The following is an 18866-nucleotide window of genomic DNA, read 5'->3' as shown; positions in this document are numbered from 1 at the left end:
CTTTCGAAAATCTTCCCCTTAGACGACTAACTGTTGAAGGCGGGCTCGCACAAGCAGTCATCAACCACCTCCAGAGTATGGCAAACCTCCTGTCCTCTTTGGGGTTTACTATCAATGAATAAAAGTCACACCTAACTCCTTCTCAGACTCTCACCTTCATCTGCGCTATGCTAGACATGGTTCTGTTTCGTGCCTTCCCTTTGGAAAAAGTCCAAGACATTCCGGCTATGATCCCAATCTTTCAGCAACAGTCCTGGATTCAGTGAGGTCGAATCTGAGGCTGCTGGGACTGACGGCCTCTTGCATCGTGCTGGTCGAGCATGTCATGTGGCATATGCGAGCTCTGCAGTGGAATCTGAAGTCTCAGTTGGCTCAACATCAAGGGGACCTCTATGTACACATTTAGATTTTGGAGTTGGGTGTAAAATATCTGCAGTGCTGGTGTCTAGACTGCGATTGGATCTGCAACTGACCCCACTTCCTTCCCCACCCAGATGTTGACAGAGGTGACCGACGCATCGTTTCTGGGTTGGAGTGACCATGCACTTGTAATACAATGGACGGGATATCCGTCACATTTGTGACTGAGTATCCCATCCACAAGACTCTAACTCAGGCCTGCACTGTGTTTACCGTTCTTATTCTTGGGGCTGAAATCTGCTCCCTAGTAGTCTGCTTTGTCAAGCTATATTAACGGCGTTTTCGTCATATTGCTCTTTTTCTAATGCTTCTATTGCCTATGGACCTCCTACCTCCATTTGCAGCTGGCGAACTTATTGTTGGATGTAGGAATATTAATGATGATGCCATAATGAGAACTGAAAGTTCCTGACCTCCTCTACTAATTTGCATTTATTAATATTGATGAACAACATTCATTCCTCCTTAATTTAGCCCATGAAGGGAGCTCTTATCCATTAGTTTATAGACACTACATACTTTAAATGGACAAAGGCACCGTCTGCTAAGATGCTGCATTCTGCCACTGTGAAGCTCCTTTACAGTCTTAAAACACCTGTTTTTCTGTTTGTGAGGTTGTCGGTCCGAGAAAACATTTTCCTCTCAGTAACTCGAATTAACAAGCATTGGCATTGCCAATAGGTCTCGCCTTTGGGACCTTATAAGTATTTAGTTATGCAGCATAATATCCCTGGTGCAACAACATCAACTGTTGCTTGGCTAAACACTCATACGGTCTTAAAGGCGAGACCTATTGGCTATGCCAATACTTGTTAGGTCTCGTCCTTTACCATTGCGAAGCAATGGGAAATGGGGGAGAATTCAAGTGCTCAAACGGATTGTCAAACCACCGCTTTTTTCCGTGGCGTTTTCTTCGAGTGCACGTACAGGCACGCGCATTTGGCCCATACACTTTCATGGCCATCTGTTCCTGTTCCTAATGGCCCTCCCCCCTCCCCCAGCACAGAGCGCGCATCGCGGCCGCACAGCACATCAAAGGGCTTCTCCCAGCGTGTGCTGTGCGGCTTCTCCTCCCCTAATTATGTGGCCGGCCGTACTTGTGTTTCCTGGCCGCTTCCCGGCCGCTCTTGTATTTAATTAGCAGCAGCAGCATTTCTCCTGCGCCAGGCCACATCAAAGGCTCTGTGCCATTAAAACTTAACTTATCTGCGAGGTAAAAGACTGCGAAGTACTGAAATCCTAACCTGGAAGTAAAACTCCTGATGTACTCACTTGCAATGTAACATCCCACGATGGAAAACCTATGATGCAATGGTGACGTACATACACCCACACCCTACTGCCCTGCATATCTGTGAATCCCAAAGCCGAGTCCAAGTGATCTTACACTCAGGTCTTGCATCAATCATCATTCCGTGTAAGGTGCATGTTTATTTCCCGCCATGCCGCACGCTGAATCACAGTCTTCAAAACTTGACAGATTTATAAACCTTGTGTAAAAGTTCCGCAGTGTCAGCAGGAGCAGCCCGTAATACCATGGTTACACATTTTACAGATTAAATTCATTTTCATGCCCTGAATTGCGCATTTGTTCTGGACAGTAATCCTTCAAGAAAGAGCTGAAACCTGTATTGCGCTTATCTTTCTCCATACTCTTCCAGCAAGAAGTGTATCCTAAAGGAAGCCAGACACACACAAAGGTCTCAGTAGCCTCGGGGGACCGGATGTGTTAGGGATGCCACTCATACATTATTGGCTCGAGAGCATCCTTCTTAGACAGACTGCAGCAATGAAGAGGCTCACACAGAGAGAAAACAGAATGTAAATCTCCAGAATATGATTGCAGAAGCACTGACTAATGCTCTGGCGGGTCCGTCGCTTTGATAATTTGTGCACACCCGGTGGAAACATAAAATATTAAGACATACGCGGTTCTTGTGCTATTCGCCGTTTTACTGTTCTTCCCGGTAATTGAATACGGGTTGACTTGCCCAGGCGGTTTCAGCTCCCTTCCCTCCTTGTCTTCAAGGACAAGCCTGGTACATTTTACAGGACAAGCCTGGTTATTCCTTGCATAACTACTTAAGATATGAGGTTAATACACATTTTATCTTGTTTTATTTTGATAAATGTCTTTTTTGTTTAGTTTCTTTATAATTTCAACTGACATTTAATCCAGATTTGGATTCGGGATTCTGAGTTCTGCAACAAAATACAGACACCTTCTATATTTTCCTTTCACATTTCAGGAGGAAACACTGGGTGAAATGTCACATCAAAGGCTCTGTGCCACTTTCACCCACACAGCAACACTTACAGACACGCAACGCCACTCACACCCACGCAACGCCACTCACCCAAGCAACACCACTCACACACGCAATGCCACTGACACGCGCAACGCCACTGACACGCGCAACGCCACTGACACGCGCAACGCCACTGACACGCGCAACGCCACTGACACGCGCAACGCCACTGACACGCGCAACGCCACTGACACGCGCAACGCCACTCGCACGCGCAACGCCACTCGCACGCGCAACGCCACTCGCACGCGCAACGCCACTCGCACGCGCAACGCCACTCGCACACGCAACGCCACTCGCACGCGCAACGCCACTCGCACGCGCAACGCCACTCGCACGCGCAACGCCACTCGCACGCGCAACGCCACTCGCACGCGCAACGCCACTCGCACGCGCAACGCCACTCGCACGCGCAACGCCACTCGCACACGCAACGCCACTCGCACACGCAACGCCACTCGCACACGCAACGCCACTCGCACACGCAACGCCACTCGCACACGCAACGCCACTCGCACACGCAACGCCACTCGCACACGCAACGCCACTCGCACACGCAACGCCACTCGCACACGCAACGCCACTCGCACACGCAACGCCACTCGCACACGCAACGCCACTCACACACACGCAACGCCACTCACACACGGGTGCAGATTGTGGGTGCAGATTCAGAGAAAACTCAGCAGCACCACCACCATTGCAATGCAATAGGTCTCGTTTTAACGCAAATTTAAGCTATAGGCCTTGTAAATGGCAAAGCCTTTTATTTATGTTCCAAAAACCAGAACGCAAAAATAAAGGGCATAATCATTTACAATGCTAATAGTTCAGACTCGCGTTATTGCGAGACCTATTGCATTTTCAATGCTTGTTTTTCTTTCTGCTACTCACGTTTCCTTCCTGTCTCTTCTTGAGCAGCACGGACTTCAATATTAAAGAAATGTCGGGTAATTAATAGCCTGCTCCGTTAGGTATCCCGTGAAACCGTGCATCCCTGCACTCAGCCCGAGCAGAGATGGACTGATTTGTCTGATTCAGCCCGGGCTGAGTGTATTCTCCGAAGAGCAGGGGATACACGATCCCATGGCCCGTCCCAGACCCTCCCTGCACCTAGACCCCGCCTCACTGCTGACCCTCCCACCCACAGAGGTAGAGCCTACGCTTGCCCTCGTGGAGAGCTGTAGCCATCCTGCTCTGCGCAGAAACGGCTGCTCCCCTCACCTCCCTCTCCTGTTGGTATTGTTGACCTACTGCTTATCAACTCGCCGCACTGTTCATTTCTTGCATCAGCTTTGTGCAGCGCTCTCATTACTGCTAATTAACCTGCCGCACTGTTTAATTTCTTTTATCTGCCTTGTGTAGCGCTCGTGTAACATCATTAGCATTGTCTGTATATGCTCAGCCTTGTGTAGCGCTCGTGTAACATCATTAGCATTGTCTGTATATGCTCAGCCTTGTGTAGCGCTCGTGATCCACGCGCCTGTGTTACATCATTAGCATTGTGTTGTTCTGTTAAGCCTGTGCAGCGCTCGTGTAATAAAACAACTCACTTTGGAAATCTGTAACTCTGGGGGCAGCGCTCGATAACGCTACTTGGCATTCACTTTCACCACTAGCGCTTTCACTGCGGTGCACACCGAGGTTTGCAGCGCTCGAGATAATTGACCTACGCACATTTGTTTACCCTGCAGCCATTTTGCTCTGACCCCTTGGCCCGTCCCAGACCCTCCCTGCACCTAGACCCCGCCTCACTGCTGACCCTCCCACCCACAGAGGTAGAGCCTACGCTTGCCCTCGTGGAGAGCTGTAGCCATCCTGCTCTGCGCAGAAACGGCTGCTCCCCTCACCTCCCTCTCCTGTTGGTATTGTTGACCTACTGCTTATCAACTCGCCGCACTGTTCATTTCTTGCATCAGCTTTGTGCAGCGCTCTCATTACTGCTAATTAACCTGCCGCACTGTTTAATTTCTTTTATCTGCCTTGTGTAGCGCTCGTGTAACATCATTAGCATTGTCTGTATATGCTCAGCCTTGTGTAGCGCTCGTGATCCACGCGCCTGTGTTACATCATTAGCATTGTGTTGTTCTGTTAAGCCTGTGCAGCGCTCGTGTAATAAAACAACTCACTTTGGAAATCTGTAACTCTGGGGGCAGCGCTCGATAACGCTACTTGGCATTCACTTTCACCACTAGCGCTTTCACTGCGGTGCACACCGAGGTTTGCAGCGCTCGAGATAATTGACCTACGCACATTTGTTTACCCTGCAGCCATTTTGCTCTGACCCCTTGGCCCGTCCCAGACCCTCCCTGCACCTAGACCCCGCCTCACTGCTGACCCTCCCACGCTCCGCCCCCTCCACCCTCCATTTATGGCCAATGCCTCCACGCGCAGCGTCCACGCGCTTCGGCCACGCCGAAGGCGCGCCAAAGGTAAGCCCGTCTACGCCTGGACCGCGCCCAGCGCCAGACCCCCTGCCCCTCGCGCTGCCCAGCCCTCCCGCATTACCTACGATGCCGCCACCATCCTAGCCCTTAACCCCGGTCGCGCCCCCAACTGCGTCCAAGCCGCCCCTGGACAAACCCATGGACCTTTCTCCTGCTACACCTGCAAATTCAGCGGCACCGACAACATCGCCACTACGACCACACCACAGACTCCCGACCCCAACCACCTACAATGCATCCTTCTCAACACCCGATCAGTCCACAGGCACGCCATTGACCTATGGAATCTACTAGACACCACTTCTCCGGACATCGCCTTCCTTACGGAAACATGGATGAATGCTTCCTCCGCACCAGACATCACCATTGCCATCCCGGAAGACTATAAGATCACTCGCAAAGACCGTACCAGCCACACAGGAGGAGGAATCGCTATCGTCCATAAGAAATCAATCCGCATCTCAACCAGCTCTGACGCCAACCTCGCCAACTCCGAACACCTTCACTTCCAGATCCACATCGACCCCAAAACCACACTCAGAGGCACCCTCCTCTACAGACCACCAGGACCCCGCGCAAAATTCAGTGAAGACATCACGGACTTCATCACCCCACACGCGCTCCCCTCCAAAGACTACATCCTTCTGGGAGACCTCAACTTTCACCTTGAAAAGATCAACGACCGCAACACCGCCACCCTCGTGGACAACCTCGCCAACCTCGGACTTAAACAACTAGTCACTTCCCCCACCCACATCGCAGGTCACACACTCGACCCCATCTTCACATCCAGCAACCATGTCTCCTTCAGCCACACCACGGACCTCCTCTGGACTGACCACAGCTGCGTTCACTTCACCTACAACAAACCAAAACCCAACATCCACCTCCAACCCACCCTGCAAAGGAACTGGAACAAAATCACCACGGACCAAATCTCCGCATCGCTCCTTCTAAACACCCCAGCCCTCTCTTCTAACGCTAACGAAGCCGCCGCCAACCTCACCCTATGGCTATCCAACACCGCTGACACCTTGGCACCACTGAAAAAACGTCAAAACAAACCTGGCAGCAAGAAGGCCTCATGGTTCAACGATGATCTCAAGAAGTCCAAGAAACTCTGCCGCTCCCTTGAAAAGGCCTGGAAAAAAGACCCAACCACCAGCACCAAGGACGCCTTCAAAAGCGCCACCCGCACTCACCACCAACTGATCCGAAAAGCCAAGAAAACAGCATTCAAGGATCGACTTGACAACAACGCCCACAACAGCAAGGAACTTTTCAACATCGTCAAGGAATTTTCCAATCCCTCGGCCAACTCCAACGACATCACCCCCTCTCAAACCCTCTGCGACTCCCTAGCCTCATTTTTCCACAACAAGATTGCAGACATCCACAACAGCTTTGACAACCAACCCGAAAACCAACCCACCCAACCACTTGCTGATCATCTTCCCCCCGTGAACACCCTTAACGACTGGAACCCAATCTCCACTGAGGACACCATCCGCTTGATGAATTCCATCCACTCAGGATCCCCCACAGACCCTTGTCCTCATCACATCTTCAACAAAGCAGACTCCGTCATAGCACCGCACCTCCGAGACGTCATCAACTGCTCCTTCAACTCCGCCACCTTCCCGGAAGACTGGAAACACGCTGAACTCACCGCCCTTCTGAAAAAACCCACAGCGGACCCCACCGAACTCAAAAATTACCGCCCCATCTCGCTTCTTCCATTCACGGCCAAAGTCATCGAGAAAGCTGTCAACAACCAGCTCGCCACCTTCCTCGAAGCCAACAAATCCCTCGACCCCTCACAATCTGGCTTCCGAGCAAAACACAGCACTGAGACCGCCCTCATCGCAGCAACAGACGACATTCGAACTCTACTAGACAACGGAGACACAGTCGCCCTCATCCTCCTCGACCTCTCTGCAGCATTCGACACAGTCTGCCACAGCACCCTTTTACAGCGCCTCAATAACATCGGAATCCAAGGAAAAGCACTTGAATGGATCACCTCGTTCCTCACCGGAAGAACCCAGAGAGTCCGCCTTCCACCATTCAAGTCCGAGGCCTCTGAAGTCATCTGCGGCGTACCACAAGGATCCTCACTCAGTCCCACCCTCTTCAACGTATACATGAGCCCCCTCGCGGCCATAGCACGCCAACACAACCTCAACATCATCTCGTACGCGGATGACACTCAACTGATCCTTTCCCTCACCAATGACCCCAGCACCGCCAAAACTAACCTACACGAAGGAATGAAAGAAGTTGCCGAATGGATGAAACAAAGCCGTCTGAAACTTAACTCAGACAAAACAGAAGTCCTCATCTTAGGTACATCCCCCTCTGCATGGGACGACTCCTGGTGGCCGGAAGCCCTCGGAAAAGCACCCATCCCGACAGACCACGCACGGAACCTAGGCGTCATCCTGGATTCTTCACTCTCAATGAACAGACAAGTCAGCGCCGTATCCTCCTCCTGCTTCAACATTCTTCGCATGCTCAGAAAAACATTTCGCTGGATCCCCACCGAAACTAGGAAAACAGTCACCCACGCTCTGGTCACGAGCCGACTCGACTACGGAAACACCCTCTACGCGGGTACTACCGCAAAACTCCAGAAGAAACTCCAACGAATCCAAAACGCCTCAGCAAGACTCATATTAGACATCCCACGCAACGAACACATCTCTGGTCACCTTAAAGACCTCCACTGGCTACCCGTCAATAAGAGGATCACTTTCCGACTGCTTACCCACGCACCCAAATCACTCTACGACATCGGTCCAGAATGCCTCAACTCACGACTGTCCTTCTACACCCCCTCCCGCCAACTACGTTCTTCCAGCCAAGCCCTCGCCACTGTACCTCGCATCAACAAGACCACCATGGGAGGCAGATCCTTTTCATACCTGGCTGCTAAAACATGGAACTCACTCCCCACGAACCTTCGCCTTACCCAGAACCACCTAGCATTCAGAAAGCAACTCAAAACGTGGATATTTGACAAGTAATCCTCCTCCCCCTTCCCAAGCGCCTTGAAACCCTCCGGGTATGTAGTGCGCTATATAAATTCTTTGACTTGACTTGACTTGACAGGGATACCAGATATTACGTAACACCAGAACCTAGCAACTGACAGTGCCTACGCTGGACTGGGTTCGCTGTTCTCTGCGTCCCGTGTAACTGTGAAGCACAGAGTCAGGTAAACATAAATGAGTCGAACCACATTAGTGTAACGAAACTTGAGGACCCCCTGCAAGGTACAACAAAATGGCATGGGACTGTCCACTGTCACAAGGACATGCACATGCTGTCTGCATTGGACAGATGGCGAGAGCAGCCCGTGCATGAGCCCATGGGGAGAATCGATTGCAAAAGGTCCTCTCTGGCAAGCGCAGCACATGCGCTGCTTTCGCCAGGCAAGACCTAAGGAGTGCTCAGCAGAATTTGCAGTGTTCTCGTTAGTTTTTAGGTCTCGCCTATCCCATTCCGCAAGGAATGGATAGGACGAGACTATTGGGGCTAAACTAAGAGCTAAACTTAAGCTCTCAAAAATGCGGATTTCCAGAAGTGCATGTGTCCCGTGCACGCGCTTCTATCCGCCTGCCTGCCTCGCATCACCACATCAAAGCCAGCCATCTGTTGCTTCCCCAGCGTGGTGCCACCAGCAGCTTCACTTCAAAGGGATCCGCTCCGCCCCCTGCTGCATCAAAGGCTTTCATTTCGCGGCCGCGTTTATTTACCTTCATTTCGCGGCCGCGTTTTTTCTGCCCCTGCCAAGCTTATATGTCCACTGTTCTCACACAACACTTGAAGGACACGCAAACACCCCCTGGGCTGACGCAGATGAAATTCCGTACCTTGTGGTTCGTCCTGATATTTCAATATTCGGAATTGCTTCTTATAAAATATGCACATTTGGCAAAAAAAGTACATGTCATAATACTAATGGAAAGCGTATTTTCGTGGAAACAAAAGAATGCAGTGGACCCCTGCACCTCTCCAAACAGCAGCAGCATTAACCGAAAATATGGGAGGAGGATTTTTTCTCTTAAAATGAGTTTGCGTTTACCAATATTTTAATATTTTATTAATGTGACACACCGCTGAAACCTGTTCACGTTCTTGACAGTTTTGAAGTCACTGTACCTTGTGTTCGGCATGCTCCTGAATTCGTTGCAGAGCAAAATATGTTTTTTATGCTCTTCATAGTCAAAAGGAGCTTTAAAATAGAGATTGCGTCGTTGCTTTAAAAAAAAAAAAAAATAGGAAAAATATGTTTTGGTTTAAGTGCTATAACATAGTGTATATTCTGAGAAATAGTAATTAACAACTAGCCGAATCTGAACGAGTGTCTGGAAGGCCTCGCCTACCTCTGCATGACTGTAAATGAGCAATCACTAATTATTTATGCAAGAGCATCTTTCTGCAGTCTTGACTGATCAAACAAATATCCCCTTTGCCTCGGAGTGCTGATCAAACAGCAGACAGCTTAAATTATGCAGTGTCAAGCCGTAACAACATTTATCTGGTGTTTCACTGACGGAATGACCCGCCCCCCCCACAGCAATGCCAAGAGCTTGTTAACCGTTTCTCTCCACCCCCTCCCTATATAATCTGTTTGCTGCGTGTGTCCTGCTTCTCAGTGAAGCGTTGTGCCTGGTTCCTGGAACGTTTCTATGAGAGCCTGTGCGCGCGCCATAGTTATTTCTCACGTTTCCTAATTAGCTTTACCGCTGCCATTAGTGTTTTTAGAAACGGAATAGGCCTGTCTTTACCTTAATAAGGAAGAAGCAAGACCCTTTCAGCAGATGGCGTTTAATTTTGCCTACCGTTCTTATTTTATTTTTTATTTAGCAGATTACTAAAGTGACGCACACGTCTGCTTTCTTTCTGTCCTCTTAAACTTAAGAGACGCAAGGTAGTACTTTAGACCAGTGTTTCCCAAACTGTGGTCCGCGGACCCCCAGGGGTCCGTGACACATTCCCAGGGGGTCCACAGGCAACAGTTTTAAAAGCACAGAAAAGTTTCTTGTATAATTAGCAGCTTTCCAGCAGCAATAAAAGTGTCAAGATAAAGCCAGTGATTAATGTACCTGCTGGAGCGTGAGGAGAGTTTTGTTTAGTGGCAGCTTTGACTTAACTAATGTAGCACAGAGGGTTAATGTGCCTCCTGCAAAGATCGTGTAACATGCATTTTAAAAAGCAGCATTTTATGTGCATAGGTTCGTGGTTACTGCTTTTGTCACAGAGATTCTTTTGTTACTTTGCACTTCATAAGTGACAATCGTAATGTAGCAGAGGGACCTATAAACTGTCATCAAAGAGCTGCTTGCAAACTGCATGGTACCAGTTAGTAACTTTTGTTTTTTCCCAGTTATTCATTATCCTGATGCTGCTAAAAAGATTTATTTGGGGTGAAATACATTTTTAATGTTAAAGTCAGTGCTAGCCAGTGCTAGTGTTATGTTCTGAATCCTGAGTTTGTGCTTTTCTAGACCAAGCACTCTTTAAACATTTTATATGCACACTGTTTTACATGTACGATTCAAAGTCTCTATATGTGTGTGATGTAAAGAGCTCTGACATCCTACAATGGGATGAGAGATGCTGTAAAACAAATGAAATACATGTGACAGAGGGGCTATTACTTCAATATAAAATACTAAGGGCCAGATGTACGATCCGTTTTTATATGCGTGAACGGGTTCGTGAACCCGCTTTCACATGCAAAAACGTATTGGGCCATGTACATTGCCTATTTCGCGAGTCGCAATTTGTTTGCGACTCGCTAAATAGGTTTTGCAACTTGCTATTTGGAAGGGGCATTCCCTTCCAAATAGCGAGGCTTAAAACCATGTACAAATGTTTTGCGGTCGCAAAACACTCGCAATTACCACTTACTTCAAGTAGATGGTAATGCATTTGCAAATGGGAAGGGGTCCCCAGGGGACCCCTTCCCCTTTGCAAATGCATGCAAAATTATTTTTTAAGGGCAGGCAGTGGTCCCAGGGACCTCTGCCTGCCCTTAGAAAATGAAACAAAAACGTTTCATTTTCTTTTTTTTAAATGCATGGTAAATGGGTTGCATTTTTTTTAAACTGCTTTATTAAAAAGCAGTCCCAGACATGGTGGCCTGCAGAGCCCAGCAGGCACCATACCTAGGAGGGCTGGCATTCCGAATAGGCTCGCAAATTGCGAGAGGCTCATTAATATTAATGAACCTCGCAATTTGCGACCCCATTGGGAATCCGAAACAGTGTTAAACACACTGTTGTACATTTCATTTAGCGACTCGCAATTTGCCACTCACAATGTGTCGCCAATTGCGAGGCGCTAAATGAAATGGTCGTACATCTGGCCCCAAAATCCTTAGGGGCAGATTTACAAGCCCCTTGCTCCTCTTTTACGCCACCGTTGCGCCACTTTTGTGATGCAGCGGCGACGCAAAAGATGCGCCATGGTGCAAGGTATTTACAACGGGACGCATCTGAGAGATACGCCACGTTATAAAGCCCTGCGACAGAAGGAGGCGTTCCGGCGCAGGAACGCCTCCTAAAAGTGGCTGAGTGAAATCTACCAGATTTCACTCAGTCACTTTGGGGCCCATGCTGCGTCAAAACCCTGCGCCTGCTTGAAGCAGGCGTAAGGATTGACGCAGCATTAACAAGATTCGGCCCCCCAGAGCATTGCTGGAGCTGTGTCGCGCTTGTGACGCAACTCCAGCAATGCGCCACCTTTACGGCACAGATGCGTCATGCATCTGTGCTTTTTTGTCCCATGAGGCGCAGCGTTGTAAATGCGGCGCATCAATGGTGGCGGAGGCATGGCGCACAATAAGTGGCGCATCCCTGCTGATATGCATGGATGCGTCACTTATTGTAAATCTGCCCCTAAGTACTTTGAGTATTTGTTTTGTGTGCACACGAGTGTATTGTTTTCGAATTACTGTGTTGATATTTGAAATTTAACTCATACAAATTGCTTGGGGGTCCCCGGCTTCCAGTGGTGACTCAATGGGGGTCCTCAGGAGTCAAAAGTTTGGGAACCACTGCTTTAGACCAATTTCATTAAAAAATTAACTATAACGTGTACTGATAAAGTGCAACTTACTTTACTAAAAAATAAAGATTTACACGTTGTTTAGTACGGATGGAATTGTTTTGCCTGGAGAGCTTGGCTCTTCAAATGTGTGCAGTTTGCCATAACACAGGTTAATGATCGGGCCGCCTGCTGTTCTTATGCTTTCTCCTGACAGCGGTGAAAGCAGCACACTTTTTTTTCTCAAGTACTTCCACACTCTTAGGCATTTGAAAAACGGCATTAACTGAAACATACTGATAAATATGTTTACATCCAAGCAAACTCGCAGGACACCGACATGTGGAAACTAAATCCGTGTGAAAAAATACTGCCTTGACCTGTTTAATAGTAGAAGCCAAAGTTATAATGACATTTATGATTTCAGAATCACAGTATTTTCCCTTTGTGCACTGCTGCGGCAAATCATCCCCGATTCGACACCTTCCAATAAAACATCATAGACGTACGACCCTCTATGTCAGAAAGCCAATTAACGCTTTAAGACACTCACAAAAAGAATGCTTGCCAACTACATTACACTGAGCTCATGGCATAGGGACATCTGATTGTTGAGTGTCTTTGAGAGGTTTCCCAGTGAAAATTGGCATATGTGCCTAGCTTCTGATGTGAAATGTTTTTGATAAAATGCCCATGGAGCTGAGTGGCTTGTGCACGTGTGCGTTCCAGTCTTTTGGCCCTCTCAGTAAATTACAGTGGATTCTCCAAACGTTTTCTTTTTACTCTCTGTGTCACTTAGATTGCTATGAACGTCAATGAATAGAGGAACAAGTCTGAAAAGTGTTGTCATACTTTAAAAAAAGAAAATTTATTTTAATTGTTTGTAATGTTTGTTATTTACATTCACATTGACTGCAAATGGTGTAGGTAGCATTACCCGTGGGCAAATTATAGGGCACCAGATCCCCCGTTGTGCAGAAGGCCTTCTGTCTCCTAGTTATGAGTTCTGAGCCATTTTGCACTAGTCTGTCAGAGTTTGAGTGGCCCATTATTGAACGTAGCAGACCTCAGTCCTCACGTTTCGCTACGCCACTCGCATGTCTCCCTTTCTATCTATCTATCGCCCCCTCCCTCTATCTATCGCTCTCTATCTATCTATCTATCGCCCCCTCCCTCTATCTATCGCTCTCTATCTATCTATCGCCCCCTCCCTCTATCTATCGCTCTCTATCTATCTATCGCCCCCTCCCTCTATCTATCGCTCTCTATCTATCACCCTCTATCTATCGCCCTCTATCTATCTATCGCTCTCTATCTATCTATCTATCGCCCCCTCCCTCTATCTATCGCTCTCTATCTATCTATCGCCCCCTCCCTCTATCTATCGCTCTCTATCTATCTATCGCCCCCTCCCTCTATCTATCGCTCTCTATCTATCACCCTCTATCTATCGCCCTCTATCTATCTATCGCCCTCTATCTATCACCCTCTATCTATCGCCCTCTATCTATCTATCTATCACCCCCTCCCTCTATCGCTCTCTATCTATCGCCCCCTCCCTCCCTCTATCTATCTATCTATCGCCCTCTCCCTCTATCTATCGCTCTCTATCTATCTATCTATCGCCCCCTCCCTCCCTCTATCTATCGCTCTCACTCTATCTATCGCATCACCATAGCATCATTCAGCATCACTCAGAGGCACCACAACATCACTATGCGCTACCACAGCATCACTCGTCGACACAAGAACATCACTCAGCACCACCACAGCATCAATCTGTGCAACCATTCAACAACAACTGGTTCAAATATGTTCTCTCAATGTTTCAAGCTTTATTACAAATGTCACAAAAACATATTTCACTTCTGTTGTTGGATTTTCGTCACAATAAAATACAATGAACATAATCTTTACAAAAGTTATTTACAAAAGCTATTGCCATTATAAATTACAATAACTTTTATATTGCATTACAAATGCTATAGGTGTCACATTGCGAAAGTTAAAACTATTGGAATTGTAAATGACAAAGCTATTAATTTCGCTATTTTCAAAACCAACACATAAATAAAAAAAATGTCATTTACAATACCAATAGCTCAGACTTTCCTAATGCAAGACCTATTGCATTGCAAATGCTTGTTGATACTTCTACTTCCTTTCATTAAATGGTAAACATAAAATGAAAATGTTATATTTTTGAGGCTTCATTCTTGATACTTTGAGAGCTTTTTTCTCTTTTGTGGTGTTATGTAATCCTGCGAATAGGAGGTATTCTGTGTTTTGTTTTTAGTGAAGATAATGATGCAGGGAGTCCTGGTGTTGAAACTAAACACTTTATTCTGCCCTGTAAGTATTCTGTATAGTTTGACATTAACCCCTTTGCTGCGTTTGTCGGCCAACGGCCGTCGCGAGCACTACCTCCTTAGTGCTGAGCACATCTGTTTGCCCACGGGGCCTCGCCCACTGCGCTAAACCGCCGCTCCGCGGCGGAATTGCTGCCGCGGTTAAGCAGTCTGCTCTTACACTAGGTGTGTATACCCATTCCCGCTACATAAAGGAAAAGCTGCAGTAGGTGTGGAGTGTTTATGTACTTGATGACATCATGGGAGCTCAATCAATAAAGAACCCCTTAGTCTTAAAAGACACACTTAAATGAGGTGTTCAGATATCATCCCCTGGACATCGATAAATGACCTTTACTTTTTTATTGAGTAATTTTTCCAATAAGAGAAGGGTTCTGATGGAGTTTTTGCTTTGTTTCTGAAATGTTTGCCATATTCCACTTCCAATATTTTTCTGCAAAATAAACTTCCATCAAACACCAGTTTATTTACTGAGTCCGTACTTGATGAAACCTCAAAATATCGAGGAGTACATCAAAAGGAGTCAGAATAGGTAATTTTCATTGGATATGCAAACCAAAGATGATAACTCTGGGGCTGACTCACTTTAGCAGAATAGTGGTCTAGCGTATGGTATTTGGAAACTTCCAGTAGTAAAACAGTGACTGCTAAGAGCTCTCTTGTTTTGCAAATTGTATTTGGTACTCTTGAAATGATCAAGCTGCTGAATTTAATTTTATCATGTAGTTTGATTGGATTAGCCAAGACTGGGAAATGTCTTGTTTACTTGAAATCGGAACTGCAGTTTAACTGGAGACCAAACATTATCTGTGTTGCTCTGCAGTAAGCAGTGTTAAATATCACATGCTTTTATTTTTGGTATGTACTCTATTGCCTTCATTAAAACAATCGCAAGACTCCTGATGGAGTAATTGAGTACTTACAAAATCCGTTACATTTGGGTATGGTCATTTCTGTGTGTGGTATTACTGCATCATTACAAAATCGCCCATTAGAATGAGGGATTAATGTGAAAATCTGAGTTCTCCCACATTCTGGGCTTTTTGTGAAGACCTATAAGGCCTATTCCACCATGTATTACCTGCCAACACGTCTTTGGATAACTTAAAGGATGTGGTACAACAGCATATTTAAGATTCTGAAATAAAAAGCACTGATTTAGAAGCCCTAAGAAGCTACAGACGTCCAGTACTCATGGTTTGTGGAAGGAGTTGTAGGTATAACAAACCTGCACCAATTAGATTCTATCAAAAAGGTTGCTATTTTACTTTGAAATGTTTTCTCTTTTTTTATGCACGTCCCTCATGCTTGTGTCCTTCGCTTATCCTCCTCTTTTATAGATGTTAAGGGACAAGTTCAGGGAGTTCTCACGAGATACCAGTAACATCGGGCAGGAGCGTGTGGATGCTGTGAACCTCATGGCTGATGACTTGATATCCTCCGGGCACTCGGAAAACTCCACCATTGCAGAGTGGAAGGATGGGCTGAACGAAGCCTGGGCTGATTTGCTAGAATTAATCGACACCCGCAGTCAGATGTTGGCCGCCTCTTATGAGCTCCACCGCTTCTACAACGATGCCAAGGAGACACTGAGTCAGATCCAGAACAAGCAGAAGCAGTTGCCCGATGAGGTTGGACGGGACCTCAATACTGCAGAAGCCATGCAGCGTATGCACACGGCCTATGAGCATGACATACAGGCACTGAACGCACAGGTGTGTACTGCCCAACACATTCCTCATATATGCATGCTCTACTTTATGTTAGGCTGTGTGACTGTAATACTGTCCTATTTAATTCTGTCCAGTAATTTCTGTAGCTACATTTGTTTTCCTTGCAATTCATCTTTGCCTGCTTAAGTCTAGCTGTGAGTGCACTTTCTATATACGTATAAATTGCACCTGTCTAAATAACCCATCTTGCTATTTCAGTCCCCACTGACTGTCATAGCATGCCTATCTTGTCTTTTCAAGTCTGGTCTCCCAATATGTATTACTCACTGCCTATGTTACTGTTTAATTCTCTTTTAGCACTATATTGTTCTGTAGTTTGTCACCTGCCACAAAGATCTGTAGCCAAGCAGCAAGCCACAGGTTTTTATCCCAGCAGGCAACTGGGGTCTTTTTCCTTGCTGTCCATAATCATATCATATATGTACTTCTACTCACTATGTCTCCTAAATTACTCCCTGTATTTTTATTGTTTTTGTTTGACCGCCTGTACAGCCCCTTTGGTTCAACTGCTATGATTGTTTTATATTGTGTACTTCCATTGCTGATGTAAAGCACTCTAATACCCTCGGGTGGAGCTAGCGCTATAAAAACCTTCTAAATAAAATAAATAAATAAGGGGCAGTGTCTGTATGGGTGATGCTACTTAACCTTTGCTGACTCTCCGCCAATGGTTATTGCAGTCCAATGAATAGCCATGTTACTGTCTTTTGGGCAGTTGACTCTCCAGGGATAGAGAAGTCAGGCAGTCAGGGCTTACTCTATTCTCTGGTAGGGGTTTATAAACGTAGATACAGCATGATATATTAAATAGCATACAATAGGACTTGTGTTACCAGTTAATTACAGCATAGAGTTAAAACTAAGTGCTTACAGAAGAGAAGTTTTAATCACCTTCTTTGCCTGAAATTCGGACCCAAATGTATTCCTAGCCTTTACACACTAGATTATTAAATAATTTTGGCCATTATTATCCTACAGGACGAGGGTTTTAAATGGTGTTGATCTTTAGGCACTGTGTAATCCTGTGGGGCAGGGTAGTCGTACTCTTGAAACACTCATGGGCTCATCGGATTTGCTACAATGTTTATATACACAGCTAGTCAAGCTAGCAGAGATGCCAGGCAAAAATACAGACGGTGGCAAGTTTGCTCTGATGCATCTAGCCCTTTGTCTCAGGGGTCAAACCAGGCAACTCAGTGGGATTGAGATCTGTTTCTGAGTTTACAGTTGAAACAATCTGAAACATAAAGACCCAGAGCCTCACTAAGAAACAAAGTCGAAATATCTGTACAAGAATCAGTGTCCAGATCAACTTGACTACCAGGGGTTCAGAATCCAACGTCCAGTCAAAGCGTAGACAAGTTAGGCTCCGAGCTCTGTCGACAGCTTTGCATATATTTTCAGCAGGGGGAGATGTCAGTATATCAGCATCCACTGTGAAGTCCCCACTAGATAGCCATATTTTAGAGGCTTGTATCTCTAAACTGTCCATTTATGGTCAAGAATTTCTGGTGATAGAGGGACTCAAAGGATGGGGGCTCAAAGACTCAACCACGTCCATGTGGGAACTGAGAAGTAGGGTTCGGATCTAATAGCAATATTAAAATGAAAATTATCCCTGAAAACGTACTAGATGGAAAGGTGGTTCAAATGGTTCAGGAAACACTATCAACAGTCACAGCCAATAGAAAGCAGTCCAAATTACAGGGGTGAAGAGGAAAGAACTCTATTCGTCCCTGGGCCGGGGGATGACCGGTATAAGCACAGAGTATGGACGGATCAGTTATGGGTATGGTAAAGGTTCACCTCTGATGGAAGATTGAGTCTTTGCAGTTCCATACCCCAACCTCGAGTTGAGTTAGTGGTTGGACTACAAGGATCACACATCTCCAGTTAGCCGGGCCTCGTCTGGTTCTTCTAGGCAAAGTCTGGATCCTCTCTGATCTGGACAGATTAGCTGCCTTTTGGTCAGTAAAGCAGTGAGCATTCTCCAGCCCCCAAAGCTTCTACCCAACTGTGCTTGGTCTCCCATTTCCCAGGTGAAGTAAAAGTTATTTGCTCAAAGACAACAGTATTTATTCAACTTTCGGGATGTAGATATTAAGTCTGGGCCAATCAGTGTGCAGATTTACTAGTTCACAATTTACCTCAATTTCTGATGACGTGCACAGGGGGTCTTTGTCCTGGCCCTCTTTCTGCACAAGAAAGCACGGGTCTGACTTTTGAAAACAATTCAAGGTCATTCTGTTTAACCAAACATAACGTTTGCTGCCAGGTCACAGCCAGCAACTCAAGAGTAGGGAGGAAGTTTCTCTGTACGGCAAGGAGAATCATCTGCTAACGGTTGATGGAGTGAGGAGTTCTCAAACACTCTACATAAAACCAGTTTCACAAGAGCAAAGTTCTAACAAAGGAGCATGCAAGCTGTCACATCCACCATGCACATATGACGTATTCAGAGGGGCCTTCAACTTATGTAGCCATGCTCATGAGTTACTAAATACATGCTAACCTTTTAGGTCAAATACAGTG

The 18866-nt window shown here is 46.6% G+C and overlaps 1 protein-coding gene across 2 annotated transcripts in view; it reads left to right on the top strand.

Annotated features, from left to right (window-relative positions):
* SPTBN2 (spectrin beta, non-erythrocytic 2) overlaps positions 1-18866 on the top strand; it is a 680775-nt gene that overhangs the window by 554470 nt on the left and 107439 nt on the right. For both annotated transcript variants that reach the window (XM_078660840.1, XM_078660841.1), the window contains one exon: positions 15942-16316. In XM_078660840.1, coding sequence (XP_078516966.1) covers positions 15942-16316 — 375 coding nt within the window. The remainder of the gene's footprint in view (positions 1-15941; positions 16317-18866) is intronic.

This window comes from Lissotriton helveticus, chromosome 9 (genome assembly GCF_964261635.1).
Source record: "Lissotriton helveticus chromosome 9, aLisHel1.1, whole genome shotgun sequence".
Taxonomy (NCBI): domain Eukaryota; kingdom Metazoa; phylum Chordata; class Amphibia; order Caudata; family Salamandridae; genus Lissotriton; species Lissotriton helveticus.
This window is presented reverse-complemented; position numbering and strand designations above follow the sequence as displayed.